Source organism: Temnothorax nylanderi, unplaced genomic scaffold (assembly GCF_030848795.1).
Source record: "Temnothorax nylanderi isolate EJ_2023f unplaced genomic scaffold, tnyl_v1.0 TNYL_tig0239_pilon, whole genome shotgun sequence".
Classification (NCBI taxonomy): domain Eukaryota; kingdom Metazoa; phylum Arthropoda; class Insecta; order Hymenoptera; family Formicidae; genus Temnothorax; species Temnothorax nylanderi.
In genome coordinates this window covers 232,288-259,684 of record NW_027249301.1, presented here as the reverse complement: position 1 = coordinate 259,684, position 27,397 = coordinate 232,288, and the positions used below count along the sequence as shown (strand labels likewise).

The 27,397-nt window shown below is 41.4% G+C and overlaps 2 protein-coding genes across 4 annotated transcripts in view; one reads left to right on the top strand and one right to left on the bottom strand.

The window, feature by feature from the left end:
* Mical-like (MICAL-like protein) overlaps positions 1 to 19,360 on the top strand; it is a 28,424-nt gene extending 9,064 nt beyond the window's left edge. The window contains exons 3-12 of one of the 3 annotated variants that reach the window (XM_071718214.1): positions 4,110 to 4,288; positions 8,137 to 8,225; positions 14,788 to 15,099; positions 15,815 to 17,184; positions 17,265 to 17,487; positions 17,771 to 18,106; positions 18,262 to 18,397; positions 18,478 to 18,706; positions 18,800 to 18,912; positions 18,989 to 19,360. In XM_071718214.1, the coding sequence (XP_071574315.1) occupies positions 4,110 to 4,288; positions 8,137 to 8,225; positions 14,788 to 15,099; positions 15,815 to 17,184; positions 17,265 to 17,487; positions 17,771 to 18,106; positions 18,262 to 18,397; positions 18,478 to 18,706; positions 18,800 to 18,912; positions 18,989 to 19,176 (3,175 nt within the window). In that variant the 3' untranslated portion in view covers positions 19,177 to 19,360. Of the gene's footprint in view, positions 1 to 4,109; positions 4,289 to 8,136; positions 8,226 to 11,040; positions 11,095 to 14,787; positions 15,100 to 15,814; positions 17,185 to 17,264; positions 17,488 to 17,770; positions 18,107 to 18,261; positions 18,398 to 18,477; positions 18,707 to 18,799; positions 18,913 to 18,988 lie in introns of those variants that run through there. The other 2 variants (XM_071718216.1, XM_071718215.1) reach the window with 2 other exon arrangements.
* On the bottom strand, positions 19,215 to 22,188 carry LOC139779743 (protein-lysine N-methyltransferase EEF2KMT). Its single transcript, XM_071718217.1, has 5 exons — positions 22,048 to 22,188; positions 21,829 to 21,972; positions 20,916 to 21,104; positions 20,143 to 20,638; positions 19,215 to 19,559 (listed from the first exon to the last, which is right to left on the bottom strand). The coding sequence occupies exons 1-5, from the start codon at positions 22,138 to 22,140 to the stop codon at positions 19,450 to 19,452; spliced, it is 1,032 nt and encodes a 343-aa protein (XP_071574318.1). The 5' UTR covers positions 22,141 to 22,188; the 3' UTR covers positions 19,215 to 19,449.
* Positions 22,189 to 27,397: the final 5,209 nt, after the last annotated feature.

Below are 27,397 nucleotides of genomic sequence, written 5' to 3'. Positions count from 1 at the left end.
AGTGAATTGACGATCGATAAAGCAACAGCAGAGTCTGCACCCATCACACGGAGGATATGCTGTGCCCCGGTGTTTTATAGGTGATAACGGAATGCAGCCGGAATTGTGTCGCGTTATGCAATATGAGATCAGCGGCCCTGCATCCCGAGATCCTCGCTTGGAAATATTCTATTTTTGATCGATTAACGTTTTTGAAACGTTTTTCTTCAAATTACAGTCTGTCGACGATACGTTTTACCCACTTCCATATTGCATAACGCAGCCCAATGTGTTATGGAAAGTAACCTACTTTCTTTACTGTCCAGATAATACTCGCTGACAATTTGCATTCTTTCACGGAATAATAAAGTTAATTAATTTCAATTTAAAGTTTCAATTTGAAAAAAAAAACGAGAATCTCCAGATGCGTTCGACTTGACGATATTTTTTCTTCCGCATACATTATTCTTTTCGGCGCATAATCAATAAACTAGGGTAAAAAGGCAAGACAACATCGCGGACATCCATCGCAGAGATTTGTTTTCAAACATTCATGAAGGCTAACGACAACACCTCGAGCTTTCCTGGCGGCCGTCCAAATAAATATCTCTTGCTAGTCGAAAACGTCTAATTATTATCGCGATCGTTCGATACTTTAAACGCGAACGAATAAACAACGCGAGCAGAAATACATTTGTGCCATTGCGTGCACATTGCCAAAAAAATCTTGCAAAGGAAAGCTCGTGCGAGTTACGCACATTTAATTTTTCAATAAGATTAATAATTTTATCACCTACGACTCGAAATGTGTTGAGGATAAACTGCGAAAAAGTCTGCGGCTTGGATTATTGCCCGTTGTACCTCGATACGTCGTGACAAAATGTGTTCTGTTATAGATTAAGTGGCGTTTTTAAGAGAAATGCACTCTTGACCGTCGAAACGAGAGACCCCCGGCCTTTCTTTATCGACTCTCTATAAAAAGCCTCTTCGTCCTGGCTTTTTATCGACTTTATTTCCCCGAAAGTATCTAATTCTATCCCTGACACTTGAGTTTGTGTCAAGGGTAGAATTAGACACTTTCGGGGTTTGATAGACGCAATATATGCCTTTATCTGTTTCAATATTTATAATTAAATGGAGAATGTTGTTTTTAAATAGTCATTTGAAGAGACATATATAAATTTACACGTTTAAAAAATTGCGTCTTTAAGAAAGCGACGTCCTTTTTTTTGTAGGGAAAGATGTTTGTTCGTATGAGAATTCCTTCTAGAACTTCGCTTCAATAGTCAAGGTCTCACGAAGAAGGGAATTCGCTTTTTATCGCGGACGAAAGGATCGTTGCGAGGCTATTCTTCATTTCTCCTCCTCTTATTGTCTCGGTCAGTCCGGCAAAATCTACTCGGACGTAACGGCGGAGGGAGGCAATAAAACAGCGAGAAGTTTTCTTCTATTACCTTCCGTTCCCGCGGCTGAAACGAAATTTTCCCCTTTCTCCTCGCCTTCCTTCCTCGTCTCCTCTCAAAGCGAACTTCAGAACTTCAGAGTTATTTTAACTTCCGACAAAAGACAAAGAGATTCCGTGTCGCGATGCGCATAACGCTCCTTGATGGTTATTGTCTAAGTATCTGTCTAACAATAAGTATGAGGTGATTGAAAATTAAGGAGATCGCGACTCGCGGTCGACCTTTTATTGTCGAGCAGCTGAATTGAAGAGCCGGATAGAATAACCCGGAAGAGGAGTATCACGTGAGAATATCTTAGCGATCTCTGACGAGGAGGCGCGAGTGAAAGTAAAACCGACAGGTGTATACCTAACCGATCGAAGAAGAATCTGCACGTGGCGGAGAGGAGACCTTTGCGCCTTTGGTGAAATTCGTGGGGTTACGTTAATTCTATAGATGCGCGCGTTAAAACGCGGGGCAGCAAAGGATAGGTGCGAGAATTTATGGGCATAACGTGGAGCTGTGTTGCGGTTTGAACTTTCGCTCGCTCGCTCGCAACATTGCGTTCAAAGCTGGACGGTTGATGCCGCGATATATGCAGCTCTGCACTATCTCTACGGAGTTCTGTTGGATATCGTTCGTTCAATCGTGCGATTTCTCATCCGATGTGTAACGTTATCGCGTTAGAATCGCGTTCCTTAATAGCGGATCTCGTTCTTCCTGTCGTAATTTCACAAATGGAGTCTCGCGAAATATACCTACGACGATTAGCACCGAATGGCGCACGCGCGTGGATGAAGTATCACTAATAAGCCGAAAGACGAGTCGTCAACTCGCGTAGGTTTTTTTTTTAGGCTGCGATAGGAGGAGATGAAGATGAGAAGGACGGGAGGATGAGAATGAAAAGGATGGGTGTGGCACCGATCTGGTGAAACTCTCATCGTGACCTCCCAGACGACCGCCCGTCGTCCATCAGATCCCGAATTTATCGCGAGTCGTGACGAGTCAGGAGTTTTACTGCGGGAAATTATTAGAGAATGTCGACGAAGAAACGATACTCCGTTGTATATTATCGACGGCACTCTCTCTCCCGCGGATATATACGCTCGAGAGAAATGATCGCGCAAACACTTGATATATATATATATATATATATATATATATATATATATATATATATATATATCGCCTAGAATTTCACGTTGCTTCGATCCTTGATAATCACGACGCAATTTCACAATACTGAATTGTCTAACATAATTGTAGGCACAATGCGCGCTCGCGAAGAATGAGTGACGTGTCGATTTCACGCTCTACATAAATCGTAACAAAAGTTTTACATCCGCGCGGGTTTGCTATCTCGCTATCAATCGAGCAGCCGAACTCGAGCATCGAACAGGTGCTCATCTTTCGACCTAGAATTTCAAGTACTACTTCAACTGCCGAGCAATATGCGGCCTGTGCATATCGATTTACCTAAAAGTGGAGCACTCGTATAGTAGCGCGGCGTATAGACAGTCGCGAAAAAAAATGAGTATCATTGTGCCATAAAAAGGAGAAGTGTCAGGAGAGTAAATCGTAATTCTGTACGTAATAATCGGTTGTAAATTGCGGGAAAGATATGTCCGCCGAGATAAAAGCGCAATATTATATTTTCGGAGTTTAAGGTTTCTAGTTACGACTTTCCGAGGACTTGAGCTCCCTTTTCAGGACTTTTGATCCCGAGGCACCTCTTTGAATCCCTCTTTGAATAGATCCTGGGATGCAGGGAAAATTTTGTCGGCAATATCGACGACTTCATTTCGACGAGTCGGCACTTATTTGCAATTGCACCGACAGCTTTAGCTTGGTAACGTTATCACTCAATCAACCATTTCAGACAGCCGGAAACGGTAGAGCATCTATGCGGAAACAGTGATTTTCTTAATTTAGATTATTTCCGTTTAATTAAAGTTTCATTACATTTTAATTTCTTCATAAATAATGCATGTCTCGATAGACGGCCCATCTCGATAACGGGGGCAGATCCGTGGCCCACGTGCGAGATGCATTACACATTCGTGGCACCTTTTCAGTCATGCGAAAATTTAACTGCGTTACATTCCCCGATGCAATCTGCTAGATTCGCCTACGTATTTCCGGCATATTTCGTTATGTACATATTTTGTCATGTATATATTTCGGTATACATGCCGACAGCACGCTGCACACTCCGACTTCAATAAGTTAGAAAATTACAAACGTGTCGCAGAGAAGTCGTTTGCAAAAATCATAAAGTGATTTTTTTTTAAATCAAAGTTGTGCTTCGTTTCTGAGCGTCACATCCGTTGCTCATTTTCATTTTATTAAGAGGGATATAACTGCGACGGATTTCGCACGACCGTCCTTTCTTTAATAAAGACCGAGCATACTTAACCACCGTCGTTTACGACTCACATATTCAGCAGCGGCGGTTATTTATACTTGCTCTAATGAAAAAAGCGATTCTCACCATACACGCCCACGGGATAATCAGCAATCTGATTTATTCAAGGAATCCTTTTTACACATTTGACGTTTTATCGAGTGGCCTTCGGATGCGGAATAAATGTGGCCGAAGAATCGCGCCGAAGTAACCGATAGCAGAAGATTAATACTGCTTAGCGAGAGATAAAAACTCAGGTCGTCCCACTTCGTTTTTTGTTACAGCGACTTCAACAGCCTGAACAAGGACGATGTGTACAGAAACAACGAGCTGGCTTTCAGAACGGCCGAGCAGCATCTCGGGATCCCTGCGCTCCTGGACGCCGAGGACATGGCGTCCTGCACGGTGCCCGATCGATTGTCCATTCTCACCTACCTCTCGCAATTTTACCAAACTTTCGGAGGTGAGTCCCGTCGCGAGACTTTCTTTGTCGAGAGCGGGCTGGTTTTATTAAAGAAAGTAACGCTCGCATCGTGAATCGTTTCAGACGTCTTATTACGCGAAGAGTAAACATTCCCTGACTCTCGGAATGCGTTGAAAGATTTAATTAAATTCATTCCTCGATTCGAGTTTGCTCGCCGTTTGCTGCTATTGAATTCTCGAAACTGAAATAATTTAAGCATACCTAACATCAGCGGTTGCATTCGGCAGCTTCATATTTTTTTTCAGAAGATATTTGAGTCTGATCCAAATAAGTACGTCGCGAATAGTCTGAGGAATACACGACGATTTTGGTGCTAGTTTTTGTTTTCAATCTCTGGCTATCGACCGCTTTTTTCATCTCTTCCCTAGTCTAGACGACTCTATCGACGAGATACAATCCCGTCGGAAAAAGTACATCACAGCCGAAGATTTTTTTCTCGAAGGAGCGTTCTTACACTCGTAGTCGACCATCGCGGTATCTTTTATATTATTCAACGCAAATTTTACGAAAAGAAATTTTTATGCAAACTTAATTTGCGTAATTCACTTTTCCTTCGTCGCGAAAGATTGAGCTTCATATGACTTTTATCGAAACTATATTATAAAGACCCATATAATACATAAACGTTGAATCAACATCTCAAAAACATTTGCAATATTGCATCCACGTTGCAAAATGTATATTCAACATTGAAAATATATTGTACAAACGTCTAATGTCCTCTGAATTACAATGTTTTGTAGACGTTGTAATTTATCATTCAGCTTTATTAATGATTATCCTCTGACTCCGATGCTTTCTTTTTGCTTATACTTGTATATAACACGTCTTTATAGCGTTCAAAAATCTTGTAATGATATATTAACTGGCAAATATTAAAAACAATGCAACAACAATTAAATTGTTAAATATTGATTAACATTGGCCGCGTTTAGCAGAACATATTTTTTTTACAACTATTGGAAATTTTCTCAGCTCCGATTGGATTATTCTCCTAGTATCTAAAAGAAGACCCGCGGATGTCGCGATTTTGTTTCGCCGGGGGCCTGCTTTTATATTCACCCTCAACTGAACTTACGAGTTGGTCTTACCGTCATGTGCCGCCTAGCGGCGTCGTTGCGAATAGCACGGAAAGATTGATAATTTGTTCAATGCTGTTTCAATGTTGTATATCAATATAAAGAATTAATGTAGAAGAATCAACACATAAATTCAACGTTGGAAAGATATTTACACTTCAATATTCAACATTGCAACGTCTCCACTTTTGTTTCAACTTTTTGTGCTGTATGGGAGAGCCAGTAAATTCGATTGTACTTTATACGCACGATTACAAATTTCCTCGGGGCAAGCGATGTTTCGCGTCGTGTCTCTAACTATGACATCTGGTGATTCCGAGAAGCGCGGGCTGCGAAAAAAGCGTTCTATCGGCACACACATCACGTTCGTTTTCAGGTTGAAATCAGGCGAGTCCGATCGACAGGTGTGACGTTCGAAACGTCGCAACGCATTAATGTCTCGCATGCTCGACACGATCGCGCAGCCCGTTACTAAATGGGCCAAATAGGCCGCGCCGATTGCTCTCGTGTCAGCGATTGGTTTCTAGCTTTCTCCTCTTCGCGGAGCGGACCGGCGTATCTCTCGCACAATTGTCCCCTTCGATTAATATCACACGCGTGACGTCTGTCGCGGAAGTTGCGCTATATAAGGTCGGTATCTGCCTCGACAACGCGAATCTTGGGACGCGAAGTACAGAAATTCGTTTGAAATTAATTTTTTTTCTCGACCAACGATTTCACGACGTGGACGTGATATCTCGATGAAATTTCTTTCGTCCCATTTAAGTCACGACGCAACGAGTATCGCGGCTTTTGATCTCCTCGAACTCCTCGTGAGCGACAACGCGACGCAGAGCGGCGTCTCGTAAAAAGCAAAGGAAACTTCTGACGACATTTAAGTCGTCGTTTTTATCGGTCCCGCTGGAGCTCTGATTATCAGAGGCGCAATTAGCCCGGCTGTCCGATTGCGGGCTGGCTTTGAAAATTTGAGTAGCCACTTGTTGAGCCGCCGCAAGATTTGCATTCCTTTTTCCGCGGCTTTTTCGCCGTTCCCATCTCGATCGGAAAATAGCTGCCACTAACGGCATCGACCTTTTACGTTATCGTTTACAACCACTTGTTGAACGAACGTTATTGCGTCGTCCTCGCCATTGTTATGATTTTCGTTCGCCTTTACGGTGACAAACGAGTCAAATTCGCCTCGCGAATTATACGCGACGAGTATGCCTGTCAGGCAGGATTTCACTTTTTCAGCGTGTACATAAATGCCTTTGGTTTATTAGATGCCGTAATTATTGAAAGGATCGAATTTATCTCATCCCACGAGAGAACGATGTTCATTTAAGAGTTTCTTAAAGAACGAATTAGCGATTCGATCCTCTCTTCATTTATTAAAGCGCTGTCCGCGATACGTAAAACGCCTGAAACTTTCGAAAGCTAAACTTTAACGGTAAATTCGAAGGATATATATATAAGTATTTCATGTATCGCGATCCTTTTTCCTCGCCGACCTGCGTCAAGAAGATTGGGATGAAATATTCGATTTTCAGCTGCCGGCTTCGCGCTCGCTTTGAAACCCGGCGGCGTTTCGTTACGCAAAGTGTCGATGTTATAACGTGCTTCTCGCGTCGTGATCTCTAATCTTTTCTCTCCACTATCCCTCTCTCCCTGCTCCGCAATCGCGAGAACAGGGAAGCGCGCGATTTGCCGAGGATATCATTCGTGCTTATTGAGCTCTACGCGTCGCTAGAGACAAGATATCCGGCGGTGATGCCGTAATCCATTAAAAAGTCCATCTTTTTCCCCAGTTTCTAATCTCACGGAATTCCAGTCTCCCGCAGATTAACCGTACCGTTAACCTTTGAAAGACGGTTAATCCCGATCGGATAGGAAGACGATCCGTTGCATTGTATAATAAATGCCCGCCCGGCTGCGAATTAACGTGAGGACCTATACCGTTTCCTGAAATCACTACCTGCAACGAGGAAATTACCACATTGCTCGGTAGTCGACGTCCTGTTCGCTTTATAGCTACATTAGGCCCCGCGCTCTCGCGGTCGGGATTAGACTTGGCGCTTCTCTCGGGCGGACGGACGATAGTCAGCGGAAGGTGGAGGTACACTTATCGAATCTTGCTACTATAGAGGATACTCTGTGAGCGACTCTGTACTTAGAACGCGTCGCGCTCAGCAGTATCGCGCCGATAATAAAACGAAAGAATATAGAAACTGAGATAAATAAGCTTCCTCGAGCGAAGCCTGATTATTATAAATGCATTTCGCATTCCTGTCTCTTATACATTGGAAGGAAGGCTACGCGGAAAAGTGTCACGTGAATTTACACGTTGGATCACGCAGGTTGATCGGCACCGACATAAATAAGCGCGTTTATACAAACGCGCCGAGTTGGACTTTTCTTCGTACCGCCTTGCAAAAAAAGTCAATATTGTCTTTCAAACAGAAGCATATTTCCGCTACTCGTCGGCCACAATAGCGGTACTTTTAGCGCTCCGTGCATAAATATTCACCCTACGAAGGAAACTTCTACGGGACGTTCCATAAATTACGTCGGCACAATTCATCGAGACAATTGAAACGAAACAGCTACCTCCTCTTCAAACTTCTCGTTAAATAAGCAACTTTTTGTGCTCCAATGTTCTCTCGTAATTTAACTCATGTTTTCTATTAAAAGTTATTATTTTAATATATAGAAACAAAACAATTGTTAATAATAGAGGATTGAAGAAAATGTTTTAACGTTTTGTCGCAGGATCTTCGCCCAGCCGTCTGGCGACGAACAGAACGACCGAAACCGCTGACGAGAGGATCGCCCCTGTTCCGGAATCTCCTAAACAAAAGGTACACCATGATTATGATTACAACACGATCAGTCAGTCGGTCGATCGATCGATTGAGGCAGACACGCTTCTCGTAACTTTTTTTTTTGCCCGACTCCCTTCTTCAATGAACGTCATTGTGTAATTTTTATACGTATAGTAGTAGTAATTTTGTACGTATCGCGGGCTTGGAAGTTCCCTCAAGCTTTTCCAGAGCGGAGAACCGCCGCGCGTCGTAACACGTTGAGTACTCCTTGTTAACTTACGCAATCGCGAGTCACATTTGCCATACGAGATAGCTATTCTTGTAAACCTTTTTATTCTGTTGCGCGTTTTATCTTTTGCAACGAATGGGATATCGTAAATTAGCAGCGACCGGACGGACTTTGTGAGCCACATGTTTACGTGACTTCGACGCCACTCAATGTGTTAATAATCATCATCTTCCCTCTTCCTCCTCTCTTCTAATTTTCTCTCTCTCTCTCTCTCTCTCTCTCTCTCTCTCTCTCTCTCTCTCTCTCACACACTCTCTCTCTCTCACACTCTCTCACCACGTATTCATTGCGAGACCAGTCGACCCACTTCGCCGTTCATCTTCGGGCGTGCGTTTTAGCGGCTTCGAAAAAGAAATCTAATTCGGATTTTCCCCATGCTGGATCGCAGCCGAGAGTCTTGAGGAGAGACCTCGAGCGGTGTATCGCCCGTTCATGCGCGGTTTACCTTGACACCGGCGTCATTCCGCGTTGCAACAACAGCCAACAACAAATGCCATCGCCGTTGCGTTTGCGTAATCACGCGCGCATTATCGACACACGCGCGAGTGTCCCCCTTTTTCTACCTTTATACACACACATACACACATACATTCGCCCTTTTTCCATTATCATCTCGCTTGATGATCGGTCGAACATGAAAGCGTAGACGGGAAGAGATAGGTCTGACGCTCGTCCACACGATCGCACACACGTAGTGACACACGCGCACGCTAAATAGACGAGATCGATTATATTTTTGTGTCGACTACATTTCAGGATCCATCAGTTTTACATGTTCGAGAAAATTGATAGCGATAGATGGACATAGTGTTATGCAATGCGCAACTGTGCTGTTTGCCTTACGTGAAAATACTTTGCACTCTCGGTGGCTTGTGCCTTCTGCAAATGATTAATTGCGGCCGCTCGTCGATGTTTCAAAAATGTGTTAGTTTTATATGTATTCGAAGCTTGTTCTTGTGCAAGTACGAAAGTTTGTGATGTATCTACTTCGTTTGTCATCTATCACCTTTCGTGAAACGAAACTTTTCGCGCGGCATCCTTTTTTCCAGGCTTTCGTGCAACGAGAGTCGCAAAGTCGAACCGTCGCGGTCTCGTGACTGGCCTGCGAACTCTTCCGCGTAGAAAACGACTCGGGAGACCCGCCGAAGGTCACGGAGCGAAGGAACCCCCGGGCGAAAAAACGCGCGGGTGGCGTGCACAGTATCTGACCCGGGGACCCATTTAGTCGGTGATTTCGTGGCCAACAATGACCGCTTCTGTCAGTCATGCCGACCGCCTTCGTGATCCCGATTCCGGACTCTTCGTCGTACTTACCGATGTCCGCTATTGCTACCTAGATACCGATACGAACGATTGTCCTTAATAAGCGGTCGGGAGAACGCTTTGCATTCGCCAACGGCAGCGAGTACACGAAAGAGAGACAAGTATCGCGCGTCGGAGAATTTCGGTCAAGTGAACTACGGGAAAACGGGATTACAAGGAAATGTCCGTCCAATTCTTACGTTGTACCTCCAGTAACACCGTACAAGCACGCGAGCGAATCTGTCTGGGTCGAGATAGTCGTGAGTAAGAAGTTACCGTTGTTCCAAAACGAGGCGTAATTTGCTCGCGAATTTCTTCAAGGTCCCGTCGACAGCCGGCGGTGTTCCCGACGTTATTTCCGAGCAGCCGCCCAACTCCGCGGAACAGCGTGTCTCAGTAGGAGAGTCCTACCAGGACTCGGAAAATGTTATTCGACTGATTCGAAGTAGAAGTCACGCTAACGTAGGTCAGATTCTGTTACGGAGTTGTGACAATTCCGATGACAAGACGACGAGACCAGCGTTACGGCGCGTTAAGGCAAAGTTGGCGAACGGATCGGGTATAAAAGTAATAGCGCGACGTTATTGCCGTATTACGAAACTCCGGTTTTGTTTCTGAGATGTACACGTTTCCGTGTATATCGAGTTCGCATTAATTACTCTTATCGCGGGCTTCGTCCGTTCGCTTTCCTGTCGAAGCTCGACCCACGCGCCGCAATTTCCTCGCTCGAGGATCCGTCGGTCAGTCCGCCACGGTTGATCCGCAAAATTGCCCCGAAAGATCGAAGCGAGGAACAATCGTTTTAACGAATCGTAATATTCGGTTTTACGACCCGGTTCGTCAAAAAGGAACGGAGGAACGAGTCGTGGAACGAGACGTGGCGTATCCGTTCTCGCGTGGGTCGAGTTTCATTCATTACGGTTCGCATAACTGCTCGCCATAGTTAAAGCCGACACGCGTGAGTCACGCGGCAAACCCACAGACTGGTACGCTTATGCAAGACAACGCGCGGACCATCTAGTTGGCGTGGAACGAAAAAAAAATCGAGTTTTCTCTAAAAGCCGCTCGGCGGATTATTCCAAAGCGCACGGGGTGAAATAAAATAAAATTAACCGAAGCGAACGCCCGCAGCGTAAGTATCTTGTCCGTGAACTGACCCGCGGTGTTGAGTCAAAGTTCCCTGGGGAAACTGTCGCTCGTTCTCGCACTGAAACGCGTGTGTGTCAATCCCATCTCTCATCGTTTATTTTTGTTCTCCAGGAGGAAAGCTTGGACTTAATGGGGCAATATAAACCTGAAATATTCTGCTAGAAGGTAATTTCGCTTTGTCGTTATTTGTTTTGCTTGCCTATGGTTGATCGTTGTTGGGTAACTGCATGCTAGCATGCTCCAACACACACACATGCACACGTACAGCGCGACCATTTGATAACACATGGTGTGATTCGGAAGAGACGGGAGATTTATACCTGACTATTTTTTTTCCATTGATAACGAAAAAGGTACGTAGAGGTACGTGGAAGTAGCGCGCGGTTAGGCCGAATTCCAAAAGGAGGCGGAAGAAAAAGAAGCAAGGTTTGCGAAGCTCACGCAGGCTCTAGACTTGACTCGGTTCTGCATGGGACAGCCGGAATGTCTTATATTACTACTCGTAGAAACTGTCACGTTTCCTCGTGTCATGCTAGTTAACGACACTGACGACAGCAGGGTGGCGTTATTCACCGTACATTTTACATTTTTTAATTTTATTTTACAATGTATGCGTAGACGCGGGTCGTCGTCTTATCCAGTCGCCGGATCTGTTTGCGCTTCCTTCCAGCTGGAGAACAAATTCATGCCGCGCGGACTTTGCCGCGGGGAGAAGCGCGAGAGCATTGCGAATTTCAACGAGTTGCAGATACGAATCGTCGTCACGGAAGTCCCGTCACGTTCCCCGCGACCGGAGACTCTCCCATCGCTCTGTCAGAATAAACGACCCGTACGATTGTGTCTCGGCGCGTTGCATTCTCGCATTTTGGCTACTAGCCGAAAGAACCCAGACAGCACCATATTCAAAATAGGCACGTAAGACGTCTTAAGGTCCATCTACATCTATCGTAAGGTTAATCGTAACGCTCGTCGTAACAGCTCTACTTTTAGCCCCTGACATTCTGTTTCGCCATTTGCTGTTGTGCGACACAACTTATAACGCATTGCGATTTTATGTGTACACACAATTCTTACGATAGCTTCTTTTCTTATGACCACGATTAAAGCGTTACGATGTAGATGGGGCTTTAAAGACGTCATTAAAACGTCTTAAAGATGTCTTTAAAACGTCTTATGTCCCGATTTTGGACATGCTGTCTGAGAATCGATCCGGAAGACAATCGATCATCATCAATCCGCCGCCGGCGACGTTTCGCGCTATTTCGGACGTCTCGTCGCAGCCTTGCCGAAGAGTGGTCCGCGATCGTGAGCCTCGACCGATGAATTCCGACACCGGAAACGATCATCCGGGAACGTCCGCGGTATTTCGGGACGAGAACGCGTATGTCCGTGTGGAGAAGACCTCGCGTCCCATGACTCTTGCGCGCCGAATGCTCGACTACCTCGTCAACGATTATATTTGCCTCATTTACAAAATCTATACGTTACAAAGCCCCACGAACGCCGAGGAAGGTAATTAATCATGAGCGGCGACTCGCCGGAGCGCGACGTTCTATTTATATGTCATTGCCACTCGTTGCGTGTACTCAATGCATGCACACGCACGCACGCACGCACGCACGCGTTCGCTCGCTCGCTCGTTCGCTCACTCACGCAATAGAAATCGGACGTGCGGTCAGCAGCCTCTCTACCGCGAGTTCCACGCAGTCGAATCGTCGCTGTGTGTCGTTTCCCGTCGCACGAGGGATTACGGAGGTGTACGGTAAGAGAACGTCGAAAATTCGCTCTTGATTTCTTTCCGTCGAAACAAAAGGCTTTAATTAAGTGAGATTAATTCTCACGCACGGTAATGCTACGGCGTACACGGCGCGTAAAAGACTCGAGACAGAGAGGCGCGACGAAGAATATCCCTAACACCAAATATACATTCTGAGAATATCGTTCAGAGGATATCGTAAAGTATAAGATATTATAAGGATGTTCTCAGTATATTAAGACGTCCTTAGTATACTCTATAGATATACGGGATATTAATGCTGTTAGAAATATAACAACCCAAGACAGCACACATATCCAAAAGCGGGACATAAGACGTCTTAAAGACGTCTTTTAGACATCATATTATAAGACGTCTTACGTCTCGATTTTAGACACGGTACTGTCTGAGAAAATGTCCGGATTTTCAGTGGGGTCACGAGCGACGTGTTGTCGATAGTGTCGCAACGGCGCGGCGAGGAGCAAAGCTGGATAACGTCGCGCTTATCGCCGATCAAATTAATTAATCGTACGCTTAATGCCGCGCGAAAATCGATACTCGGATGCTCGGAGGCAATGTTTGCGTTCTTGCGAAATCGTTGATGCGAAACGCGCAGCATTTTCGACACGGATCCGTTTAATTAGTCGTGAGTAATCTCGTTACGAGCGTGGCAAAAAAATTTATCGATTCTCGGTACGCTTGCGATAACGCTACGTTTAATAATGGGTTTATTAGTAATTGATATATGCCCGCGATAACGCAATGTTTATTTAAACGCGTGAAAAGAAAACATTCGCGATGGAAATCGCGAAGCAAATCCTTTTTTTTGTACTATAAACTCGCGATCGATCGCCGCTTTATTTAAACCGCCTATGGAAAACTCATGCGCAGGGGTGTCGATGAAAATTTAATGGGGGATCGATCTTGCGGTTAGCAACCTATCATCCATGCAATTTTTCAGCGAGAAGGATTAGCGTATGGACTTTTAGTCCTCCCGGCTGGATGACGTGACGAAAGATGCTCGGACGATATGTAGACTGATTATTATTCATCGCTTTTTAATTAAATCAGTTTCCCTTACCCATGAATCTCATTTACATACGGTGCGTAATTAATAATCGTTGATGAATTGTTCACAAATTCTACATTTCAAAGAGAGAGGAAGAGAGGGATCTCTTTAGGTCTTTTACGAATTTACGTTATATATCGAATCCATTTTTCTGTCAAGTAATGTCGGAATAATGCTCGATAAAACGTCCGTAATATTGGAATATCGTAAAATTTTTCAACGCACCGCCGAATATTACTAGACCGCGAGAGCACAAAGAAATTTCGCCGAGTCTTTCTACGTCCTTACGTCAATACTTTGAAAGTTCAAAAGGAAATTCTAGAAAGAATATTCGACACGCAATCGCCATCCCTTTCAATCCCAGTCCCGACGAATAATGTGCATTTCATTTTTCCGGGACAAAGATTTAACGTGACGCCTATTCTTTTCTTATCCCGGTCGGTCGCGAAGCGAACGTTCTCATTATTACGTCGCATGATATACCTACCACGTAACCATCCGTACCCGCGCGTTCTGTATAGAAGTCACACCGATTCGATGCATTATTGGATTCACCGGACACTAGATACATACCACGATAATATGAGAGAGATGTATGGCCGGCCGCTATTGTGGAAATTCGCTAGCTGTGTAAAAGGCCGACACACGAGTAGCTCGATATCCAATGGCTTGTTACAAATGCGCGACCTACAATTTGCCAATATTTATCTCCGCGGCTGTACGCTTTTCCGTACCGAAAGGGGAAAAGTGATTTCCGCAATGGAGTGATAACGTCGTAGAATTTCGCGCCATATAAAAATTCAATGCCTTTTAACGATTTATGAGAATTGCTTCGATTTCGGAGTAACTGCTGAGCGTATGCGAAAACTAATTTGGAGAGTGATCAAGTTTCCGATAAAATAACCGGTGGTGGTGGCGGCGGTGATGGTAGGCGTTTGCATAAAATCGCGTGCACTTTATTTGCTACTACTGCGCTAGAAAACAAAAGAATAATGACGGTAGCCCCAACGATATGTTGGACCTGATAACGCAGGTGGGGTCGCGTTTGGGGATGCGGAGGGATCCATGCGCCGCATGCGGGCTGCCGGTCTTCCTGGCGGAGAAGCTGCTGATAGCGCGCGCTCCTTATCACCGTACCTGCTTCCGGTGCGCCCGCTGCGGCAACCAGCTGACGCCGGGCAACTACTACGAGACCGAAGAGGGCGAGTACTGCTGCGAGACGTGTCCGGACGAAGAGGAGACCGACAGCGTGCGTAACAAGTACGCCGATTCGGCGATGTCTGGCATGGAAAGGGAGAGGAATGAACCGAGGCCGCTCAGCGACGAGGAGAAAACGGAGAGAAAGGTAAGTTTTCGCGTTTTTGAGCTTTAACCCTTAAGGTGCATACGTGGGTCTACGGCGTCCGAGCCAAAGATATCTGCTCGAAACAATAAAACTTGCAAGCCTGTCAGAAGATATTAAATAAACGACGTTCATCAAAATGACTATAAAATCGTCAACTACAATGTAGACAGATGTTTCATAAATTTTTTTAAATTTTTTAAAGTACTTTAAGGTAGGAAAAAATAGCATTGAACGTGACAGACCCATGTATGCACTTAGAAGATACCGAAAAAACGTATACATATTAAGGGTTAATCCGAATAGGTATTCGCCTTAGAACATATATAAATGGAAGGGGGAATTTAAGTGCCGAATCTGTGTCCAACATCGTGCGAGGTGAGAAAGGTGATGAGTCCTAATCGTCTGCAGTGCGCATACGCAGATATCGTCGTTACCATGGTTACCTATTTGTTTGGCAAGAGAAGGGTTAAGATGGCGCTTCTGCGTATGCGCATTGCGGACGATTAGGACTTCTCTCTCGCGCAGTGTTGGACATAGCCGACATAGGCAGACACAGGCTCGTTCCACGGGAGGTATAAATAATTCCCTTTCGAGTTATATATTTTTTTTTGTTTTATATATATATATATATATATATATATATATATATATATGTTCTAAGGTAAGTATTCGCCCTGAGGAAAAGTCGATTGACGAAACTTCGTTGTGTGCGCAGGGTGTCCTGGAGAACGCAGCAGTGCCCGATTTGATCTCCCATACGTCACAGATGCGCAAGAGTTTTATGACCAGCCATCTTCTTTCCGAGAAGCTTGATGAATATGCCGCGAAGGACATCAAAATTGACTCAGATCACGAGGAAACGAAGAGCAGGGTCGGCTCGGCATTCCCAGACGACGACGAGAACGAGGAGGAGGAGGAGGAGGAGAATGATGATGATGATGATGATACTATTGATGATGACGATGGTGGTAATAATGATAAGGAGGAGGAGAAATCTCGCTCTGTAACGAATTTTCCAGATGTGGAAGAGTTCAACGTTGAGCGATATGATGTACATAGCGCGTTAAATAGCTTAAACATTAGGAGCGACGAGGATCAGCGATCGACTGCCATTTCATTCCATGACATAGGTAGGAAAAGAAGAGAGGAGGATACCAAAGAGTCGCCAGGACGCGCCGGTAAACGAGCCAATCCCGAAACGAGACTGTCGTTGGTTCAAAAGAGACTCCAAATGTTCGAGGCTCAGGACAACGTGCGGCTCAGGGATCACATTGATAGGACGGATCAAAGCAAGAAAAGAAATGCTGTGACTCAGGATGTCACAATGGTTCAGGGCGACTCCTGGGACCTGTCCCCGGACGTTCTTCCGGTAAATGAGGAGGAACATCCGGAAAAGAGGCTCGAGGAAGATTCGATAACTAAAAATACTGATAAACGTAAAAACAGCTTCGAGAATGTCGGCATACAGCGAGAAGAAAACTCGAAGATTACAAGTAGCGAGAGAAACGAAGAGAATTTCTCAAAGGATGTCGTACGGGTGAATAACGGAGAAAATCTCGATAAAGGTGAGCATCTTGAGAATAGTTCGAAAGTCAGAAATATCGAAAGACGAAAGGAGAGCTTCGCGAAGGTCGAGCACGAACGAATCAAAGACAATGAGATGGATGAGGAGCATTACATTGAGGAAAGTGCCATGGGAAGCAGCGTGCTAACCGCGAAAGGCATCAATTTAAGTGGCAACGAGGGTTATCCGGAAGACCTGAATCCTTTCAAGAGTGACGAGGAAGACAACGCCGTGGAGGGCAAACCGCGGACTTTGATAAACAGCTCTGGGAATAACAAAGTGTCGACTAATCCATTCGACAGCGAGGACGAGGACGTCGAGGAATTAGAACCACCCAAACCAGCGGCGAGGAGTAAACCGGAAAATCGGGGAATGTCCGTGACCAAGCGGGTCCTGACTGCGCCGCAAATCAATCTTAATCCATTTTGGAGTGACGAGGAAGAGGAGCACGGTAGTGACGAGGAAAGGCGAGACAGAACGCCGCCTGGAAATGTGCCTGTACCGAAACCGCGTACTATCAAGTACGTTTTGCACTTTATTCTAGCAATACTATATGCAAGAGTATTACGTTAATAATCTCTTTTTATTGTTATACGAACAGGACCACTCCCGAGGTAGGTATACCACGGAGAGCCGATTTGGATCGTGGAGGCGTGTACGCATCTAATAGTTCCTTAACTAGCTCCGAATCAACTACAACCCCCGGTGGGACATACAGGAAGAAAAAACCTGCACCGCAGCCACCGGTCGCGAAAGAATTGTTTCCATCTGAGCAGCGCGAGTCGCCTATACTCAAATCATCTAACAATACATTACCGTATCACGTAAGTCTTGAGATATATCGTTTTTTCAATTTAGTTGTTTTTTTTTATATCTTATAATTAGTTCATAATCTAAAATTTGACACTGAAAAAATTTGTTAAATTTTTTCAGTGTCAAATTTTAGATTATGAACTAATTATAAGATATAAAAAAAACTAAATTTAAAAAACAAAATGTAATATATATATATATATATATATATATATATTACATGTTATAATATACATTATATATGTAAATTTAGGGAAAAAAGTATTTATCGTTTGATTCTCTCTCGCAATAAAGGACTCATCGCTTCGCACAACACCACGAGCTCGAAAAACCAAACCGGCTCCTCCACCGCCAATGCCAACCAGCACACCTTGCAATATATCGATCGGCAGCGCGTTAAGTTTTGACGAGTCTCCCATAATCAAGCTTGGTGGCGATGATCGTAACTTGAACATGTGGGAAGATCAAAAGACAAACAAAGACGAAGCGAATCGAAATAGACAGAGTTTGAGTACCGTTTCGTGCACCGACAGTTCCTCCTACACATCTTACACCGACAAAAGCGTGCAAGGAAAGTGGAAGAGGAAAAAGGGACCCGCCCCACCACGACCAATTCCGCATAGGAGAAAGGTAGATCTTATCTTTCAGTGTAAAACGTGTTTGTTACGTAAACTTCATGCAGATTTCTTCGCGTAAATTTTTGGACATTGAGATTCAAATTTCTGATAAAATACATTTTAAGGGTATATAAATAAGAAATGAGACTACATCGTTTTTAATTGCAGATCAAAGTGGTATCTATGAAAGACGTGAAATTAGAACTAGATGAGATAGAATTGCAACAGCAAGGCTTAGAAAGACAAGGTGTGCGATTGGAACAGTTGATACGAGATAAATGCGAATCTGGACCTAGAGCAGACGGTAAGGAACGCAGACGATAAATACGAATAACGTATTATAAAGATGTATAATTTACAATTAATCTGTTTAATTGTTGACAGATTCGTCGCTTGGTACGGACGTGGAGGAATTGGTTTTAGAGTTGTTCGCATTAGTGAACGAAAAAAATGAATTATTCAGAAGACAGGCCGAATTAATGTTACTACGGAGGCAACAAAGATTAGAGGAAGAACACGTTGAAGTGGAATATCAAATACGATGTCTTATGTGCCAACCAGAAGCTACTAAAACGGACTCTGATAAACAGAGGGAAGAAGCATTGATACAAAGGTAATTTCAGAAAAAATTATTTTATGAAATAAATATTTTAAATATTAATGTAGCGTGAGAATGTATAATGTAAACGCTTTTCTTTTTTTCTAGGTTAGTAGAGATTGTAGAGAGAAGAAACGAAATTGTCGAATGCTTAGAGATGGATCGTCGAAGAGAGGTAGAAGAGGATAGAAGCATAAATAAACATATGGGTTTATTTGCTGGTAAACAACGTGATGATAAATGTATTAATGTAAAATACGATGTAAACTCTCGTTTGAATTGGCATTTGTCTTTCAGCGAGGAACAAGAACGAGCTATCAGGCAAAGACAATGATTCTTCTAATGCAGGGAAGACGAAAAAGGGAAAAACGAAGGAGAAAGTAAAAGAAAAGAAGTTAAAAAAGGCCATGAAAAAGGATGCCGACAAGGATGTGGATGAGACTGAGGTAAAACTCAAACGCCATAGCAAGAGAAAATGGTTTTGAGTTGCGATAGTGTTAACAGTTAACGAATACGATAGATATATAAAATATTTCATATTTAATACTTTTATATATATTTTTAACACTTTGTTATATATATATATATATATATATATATATATATATATGTATATATATAGGAATTTATGCTAAGATTATTAATAAAATCGCCGTTTAATTGCTCCTAGCCTAATTGTTTCTTAATTACATTATCTATAATTAGATAAATGCTTGCATAATTTATAAGTAATTAGCAGTATCAAAATAAAATTAATGTCAAGTCTTCTGAAAAATCTTCAATATTCGAACGGGCGCGTCAATCGATTGTATCGTCGGCATAGTCCATTTTAGTAGGCTACATTCTTCAGAAGCAAGATCATAATTTCCTAAAACGAAAAAAAATACTAATTTTTTGGCATTTGAATTTTCCCTCCTATGAAGCTCTCAGTTTTTTAAGGCTCCTGGGTACTCGTCACGGCCATGTTGGAATGTGACGTCAGAAGCGAGAAATGACACGTTGAAAATTCTTGCGTAGTATTTCCAAATAAAAAGATATTTGCTTAAAATAACACTACAGATCACTTCAGCACACTTTGAAAATACTCCGAGTTGAGGTTAAATCTACCTCTTTCCCTTGACAATTAATAAACAGCTTAAAACGAATGTGATACGATGCAGGCTTGTGCGCAGGCGCATGACTAGATTTCGTATTACATTCATTTTACGGCTGTTTATTAACTGTCACGGGAAAGAGGTAGACTTAACTTCAACTCGGAGTATTTTCGAAGTGTGCTGAAGTGATCTGTAGTGTTATTTTAAGCAAATATATTTTTATTTGGAAATACTACGCAAGAATTCTCAACGTGTCAATTCTCAACATTTCTCGCTTCTGACGTCACATCTCATGAGATATCGGGAAAGAGCCCAGGAGCTTTAATTGTCAAATGTAAAATACAATGAATAAAATACCTAAATGCTCCAAAAACTGTGAAATAGTGTCTTCATTACGAATTATTGCGGCAATAATAGCGTAATTGCTTGACGTTAAGAAATGCCTTAATCCTGATGTTAATGAACCAAACGAGTTGTTCTCATACAGAATATCGGCGGCAATAATTATGTCGGGCTGTGACGAACCTTCCGATATATATTTATCAGTATCCTCCCATTTCAAATCTATTACTTGAATGTCGATTTGCTCGTATTTTAATTGCAACTTTAGTCTTGACGTTTCAGATGTCTTCAATAATTTGCATCGTTCATTCGATAAGAAATTGAGTTTTACATTCTCGCACAGCATGCCTAATACTGTTGGATGGCAATCGGAGAAAACGTATTGCTTCGGAGAACATACACTAATTACGCTCATACCAGTCAATCCAACTCCACAGCCAAGTTCCAATACATTTTTTTCCAAAAATTGTCCTTTGTTTTCTGCGCACCATTGACTCAACACTACAGCACCCTGTTAGTTGCAGCTGATGTAAATACTTGACTTGAATAATTCTTAAGAATATTCCTCAAGCAATTTGAACAAAGAGAGAGAGGGGGGGAGGGAGAGGGAGAGGGAGAGGGAGGGAGGGAGGGAGGGAGGGAGGGAGGGAGGGAGGGAGGGAGGGAGAGAGAGAGAGAGAGAGAGAGAGAGAGAGAGAGAGAGAGAGAGAGAGAGAGAGAGAGAGAGAGAGAGAGAGAGAGAGAGAGAGAGAGAGAGACCACAGAGAAAAATTCTAGAAAATAAGTACCTGCCAGCTACATAAGCCTGTAGTTCCTTCAGAGATCAAATTTATGCTTTCCTTTAACGTAATGCAACTCAGCGTTCCATTTTCTACTAAAAAATGACGATAATGCACAGATTCTCTATGTGGCAATGATATTAATCTACAATACGCTGCATATAAATCATCGTGAATCTCATTACCATCTTCCTCTATCTACATGTGTGTAATAATAAGAGAAAATAGTTTTGTGTCTTAATGTACGAAAACAAGTTATACAAGGTGTTCCCGAGTTAAACGGCCAAATTTGTAATATGAATTTAGGATCTCAAAACAAAACTTCCTCTGGAGGTATGCTCATAAATGCTTCGTTCAAGAGGTATACTTCTGAAGTTACAGAACTATTATGAATAAATAATATCAAAACAATGTAAGTTTATCCTCTTCACTGCTTTACAGTAGTCGAAATTTAAGTAATAAATATCTTGTTCAAAATGATTTAACACCAATAGATTTTTCGAGTCGAGTGTTCTCAAGCAAAAAGTGTATAAAATACCTGTTAATGACCTTCAATTTAAAACGGAAGATAGTGCAAGCGTGCAAAGAACTTGGTCTCTCATCGATAGATGCAAGGTGATAGACGCTTGTGTCCGGGCTAGAAGCCATCATTTTGAACAAAACATTTAAGAATTAATTTTGATTACTGTAAAGCAGTAAATAGGATAATTGTTTTAATTTTGATTACTGTTTAGCAATAAAAAGGATAAATTTATATTATTACGAAATTATTTATTCCTAATCCTGTAACTTCAGAAGCCAGTATCTCTTGAACAAAGTGTTTGCAAGCATACCTCCTTTTTTCTTGTTTTGAGACCCTAAATTTATATTTCAAGCTTGGCCGTTTGACCCGGAAATACCCTGTATACTTTAAAAATAATACCTTTTGCATAAGTAATTTCAAAAATGATTTTTGGTATGAGGTTTTTATCGGATATCGCTTAATCAAGTCGTTATTTATCGTATTATTCAAAATTTGCTTTTGGACATCTAAATCGAAACCACAATTATCCAATGCACCCAATACCTGCAAAACATTTCTTTATATTCATACATTTCTTTATATAGTGAAATATGATAACAGGTAGTGTGATGTATGTACCGTAAAATCCATTTTAATTAATGCAGCACAGCAAAGAAACTGCTTTGTTAAATGATTTACGATATCAATATCGTGATTCATGTCGCTATCCATCAGTTTGACTTAGTTTGACTTAAAAAGAAGTTTAAAGGCAGCTGGCAGACATACACATTTCTCTGTTTAGGTTATACTGAATAAAATAGCGTTTTTTCTTGGCTGCACTACCGCCCACTAGTGGGCGATAGTGCAGCCAAGAGAAAACGCTAAAAGATTGACCTCTATGAAGTTGGCCGGACAACTTCAACGTATCGAACTTTCATTAATTGGAATCGATTGGTGGTCGTTTGGTGGTCTTTGGTAGTCTAGTCCGATCGTTTGGTGGTTAGTCGTTTTCCTGTAAAATAAAAATGAAATTTCCGGTGTGAAGTTAGCCGGACAATTTTTATTTTTCAACCAATTTAACTTTTTTATAGCTCATTCGACGCGGAATCGTTTGGTGGTCACGAATATCATCCTAAAAACGTTTGGTGGTCAACCGTTTTCCCAGAAAATAGAAAAAATCGTATGCGCATAATGTTGGACATATCACCACTGTGCCATTAGCCGGAAAAATTGTATTTATCACCCAAATTGACTTTGATAGGGCTCATTCGACGCGGAATCGTTTGGTGGTCACGAATATCATCGTTAAAACGTTTGGTGGTCAATCGTTTTCCTAAAAAATAGAAAAAACCGTACGCTCACGCCATTGGTCGTATGACTCCGTGACATTAGTTGGATAAATATTATTTATCAATCAAATTGACTTTGATAGGGCTCATTCGACGCGTAATCGTTTGGTGGTCACGAATATCGTCGTTAAAACGTTTGGTGGTCAATCATTTTCTCAGAAAATAGAGAAAACCGTATGCGCATAATGCCGGACATATCACTCTGTGCCATTAGTCGGAAAAATTGTATTTATCACCCAAATTGACTTTGATAGGGCTCATTCGACGCGGAATCGTTTGGTGGTCACGAATATTATCGTTAAAACGTTTGGTGGTCAATCGTTTTCCTAAAAAAATAGAAAAAACCGTACGCTCACGCCATTGGTCGTATGACTCCGTGACATTAGTTGGATAAATATTATTTATCAATCAAATTGACTTTCATACGGCTCATTCGACGCGGAATCGTTTGGTGGTCACGAATATCGTCGTTAAAACGTTTGGTGGTCAATCATTTTCTCAGAAAATAGAAAAAATCGTATGCACATAATGCTGGACATATCACACCACTGTGCCATTAGCCGGAAAAATTGTATTTATCACTCAAATTGACTTTGATAGGGCTCATTTGACGCGGAATCGTTTGGTGGTCACGAATATCATCGTTAAAACGTTTGGTGGTCAATCGTTTTCCTAAAAAAAATAGAAAAAACCGTACGCTCACGCCATTGGTCGTATGACTCCGTGACATTAGTTGGATAAATATTATTTATCAATCAAATTGACTTTCATACAGCTCATTCGACGCGGAATCGTTTGGTGGTCACGAATATCGTCGTTAAAACGTTTGGTGGTCAATCATTTTCTCAGAAAATAGAGAAAACCGTATGCGCATAATGCCGGACATATCACTCTGTGCTATTAGTCGGAAAAATTGTATTTATCACCCAAATTGACTTTGATAGGGCTCATTCGACGCGGAATCGTTTGGTGGTCACGAATATCATCATTAAAACGTTTGGTGGTCAATCGTTTTCCTAAAAAAATAGAAAATCCGTCCCCTCACGCCATTGGTCGTATGACTCCGTGACATTAGTTGAATAAATATTATTTATCAATCAAATTGACTTTCATACGGCTCATTCGACGCGGAATCGTTTGGTGGTCACGAATATCGTCGTTAAAACGTTTGGTGGTCAATCATTTTCTCAGAAAATAGAGAAAACCGTATGCGCATAATGCCGGACATATCACTCTGTGCCATTAGTCGGAAAAACAAGTAGAAACCTGCACATTGCTTCTTTATAGTTTTTAAGTGTGCAAGTAGAAACTTGCACATTGCTTCCTCATAGTTCTTAAGTGTGCAAGTAGAAGTAATTATTAGTATTTTTTTTTTGGCTTCCTCATAGAGGAAGCTTTGTGAACGAAGGTTTCTACTTGCACATTTAAATAGTATAAGGAAGCAATGTGTAGATTTCTACTTGCACACTTAAAAACTATCGTGTTTTATTAAATGCGTTTTGTAGACAGTTTTATCGTGATAGTAAAAGAAACGGGAAACGGATTTTTTAAAATTTCAGTAAACTTGGTTGTTTTTTTTAACAGAAATCAGTAACCCCTTTATTATTAACAATTTTTATATAAAAATTTCAGTAAACTTGGTTGTTTCTTTTTTTAACAAAAATCTCTTTATTATTAACAATTTTTAATAATTATATTATATTCTTCAGTCTTTTCTACCCCTATTTCATATATAATTTTTTAAAATTTGGTTGATTAGTTCTTGAGTTATAGAAATTTCAGTAAACTTGGTTGTTTTTTTTAACAAAAATTGGTAACCCCTTTATTATTAACAATTTTTAATAATTCTATTATATTCTTCAGTCTTTTCTACCCCTATTTCATATATATCTGGTTAAGATTTGGTTGATTAGTTCTGGAGTTATAGAAATTTCGGTAAATTTGGCACAGACATACACACACACATACATACATACCGACATTTTTTTTAGGCGATATTTCGACGTTTTACAACAATATGAACATATTGGCAGAAAAAACTAAAAAACCAATCTTTTCTTTGGTTTCTTCTACCCCTATTTCATATATAATTTTTTTAAATTTGGTTGACTAGATCCAACTTTATACGCAATCAAAGGTTCATATACGAATTTACGAAAACAAAGCTTCCTCCATGAGGAGGCAAAATATTTTTTGGTATACGTGACGACAATATTTGCTTTGTACAAAAATTTCACAATAAATATCTACAAAATTAGACCGGCATGACCTAGGGACAACATGTAAGAACAATATCGTGCAATTGGAACTAAGAATAAAAGCCTACAAAAAAAGATTAATTGTAATGAATGCAATATAACCTATAACCATGTCTATCCTTGTCTATTATCAATGTCTATACAAGGACAGATATAGAATTCGGTCGGTAATACAGGCGGCTTTAGGATTCCCTTAAGGGTCGGCAGGAGACCCAGGCAAACTCAGGTACACTCAGGTGCACTTTATGCACTAAGTGCACGTTAAACTGCACTTTAACTCCTATTTTATTTATTATAAATTTTTAAGAGCAAAAAATGCAAAATCGGGCTCTTTACCTCCCTGCATTATTATATAAAGAGTATATAAAAAAAAATTCACGAATCTATGTAACTTATTTTATGAGAAATATGGATATTACGAATTACGGATTCGTAATATCCAGATTTCTCATAAAATAAGTTACATAGATTCGTGAATTTTTTTTTTATATACTCTTTATATAATAATACAGGGAGGTAAAGAGCTCGATTTTGCATTTTTGCTCTTAAAAATTTATAATAAATAAAATACGGACTCGCAGCAAGTCGCAGCTAAGCCAACCCGACAGAGGTCTCCACCGTGTCTCCTGCCGACCCTTAATCGGGTTTAATAACATCGGTAGTTCTTAGGCTGGCAAATCACAGCTATTCCCTTCTTCTAAAGAATTAGTGTGATTGGCTAGTCTAAGTACTACCGATGTTATTAAACCCGATTAACGGCGCCGTGTAACAGCGGTCACTGCTAACTTTAACCGTCGGTTAAGCTAACCGTGCGGTTGGTGAAATTGGCCTTTAGGCCGGTATTCATAGTCGGTTCTTATATTTAAGACCATCTTAAGTACAATCTTAAGATATGTCATTAACCAATCACAGACCCGTATTAGCATCTTAAGATATTACTTAAGACGGCTCTTATAAATACCGGTCATAATCAGATCTTATTTCAAGACCGTCTTAAGTAATATCTTAAGATGCTAATACGGCTCTGTAATTCGTTAATAACATCTTAAGATTGTACTTAAGATGGTCTTAAATATAAGAACCGACTATGAATACCGGCCTTAATTGCTACTTTGCGCTTAGCTAAGCAAAGGTTTGGCAAAACGCAGCCATTGCAGACCCGACCTAAAGCCTATTCTACAATAGACGCAAAACGCAAAATGCTAGCCGCAACGTTGTCGCGACAGCCAATCAGAAGTGTCAATAATACCCATTGACGTTTTTGATTGGCTGTCGCGACACAATGTGTGGCTAACATTTTGCGTTTTGCATCCATTGTAGAATAAGCTTTATCGGATTGTTTCCTGGAGGTCGATTCTGTATTTTGAGACGAGGTGAAAATTACAAAAGTAAACAGATTTACTAGATTTCGACAAATGAAATTGTAGATTCTCTAGCGAATTTCTTCATTTTTGTAATTTTTACCTCGTCCCAAGATACAGGGGGTCGATTCTGTATCTTGGGACGAGGTGAAAATTACAAAAGTGTGAACAGATTTACTAGATTTCAACAAATGAAATTGTAGATTTTCTAGTGAATTTCCTCACTTTTGTAATTTTCACCTCGTCCCAAGATACAGAATCGACCCCCAGAATCGACCTCCTGGAGGTCGATTACGGTTCTTGAAACGAGGTAAAAATTACAAAAGTGAACAGATTTACTAGATTTCGACAAATGAAATTGTAGATTTTCTAGCGAATTTCTTCATTTTTGTAATTTTTACCTCGTCCCAAGATACAGGGGGTCGATTCTGTATTTTGAGACGAGGTGAAAATTACAAAAATGAACAGATTTACTAGATTTTGACAAATGAAATTGTAGATTCTCTAGTGAATTTCCTCACTTTTGTAATTTTCACCTCGTCCCAAGATACAGAATCGACCCCCAGAATCGACCTCCTGGAGGTCGATTACGGTTCTTGAAACAAGGTAAAAATTACAAAAGTGAACAGATTTACTAGATTTCGACCAATGGAATCATACATACTCTAGTGAATTTCCTCGCTTTTGTAATTTTCACCTGGTTTCAAGAACCGTAATAAACCCCCTGGGAATTTATTACGTGTCTTTTCATTAGGTAAAAATGCTAAAAGTCAAAGAATTTACTAGAGTATTTACGATTTCATTGGTCAAAATGTAGTAAATCTGTTCACTTTTCGCATTTTCACCTAATTTCAAGATACGTAATAGGTTCCCTGATAATTTGTCAATTTTTTAAGGATTTTGAAAACAACGGCAACTATTTACATTATCACTTCACGGTTATTTGATAACTTCTACATATTTTTACGGGGAGCGTTTCGTTTGACTACGTTGTGATTGGCCACTCACAGTCCCCGGTGCC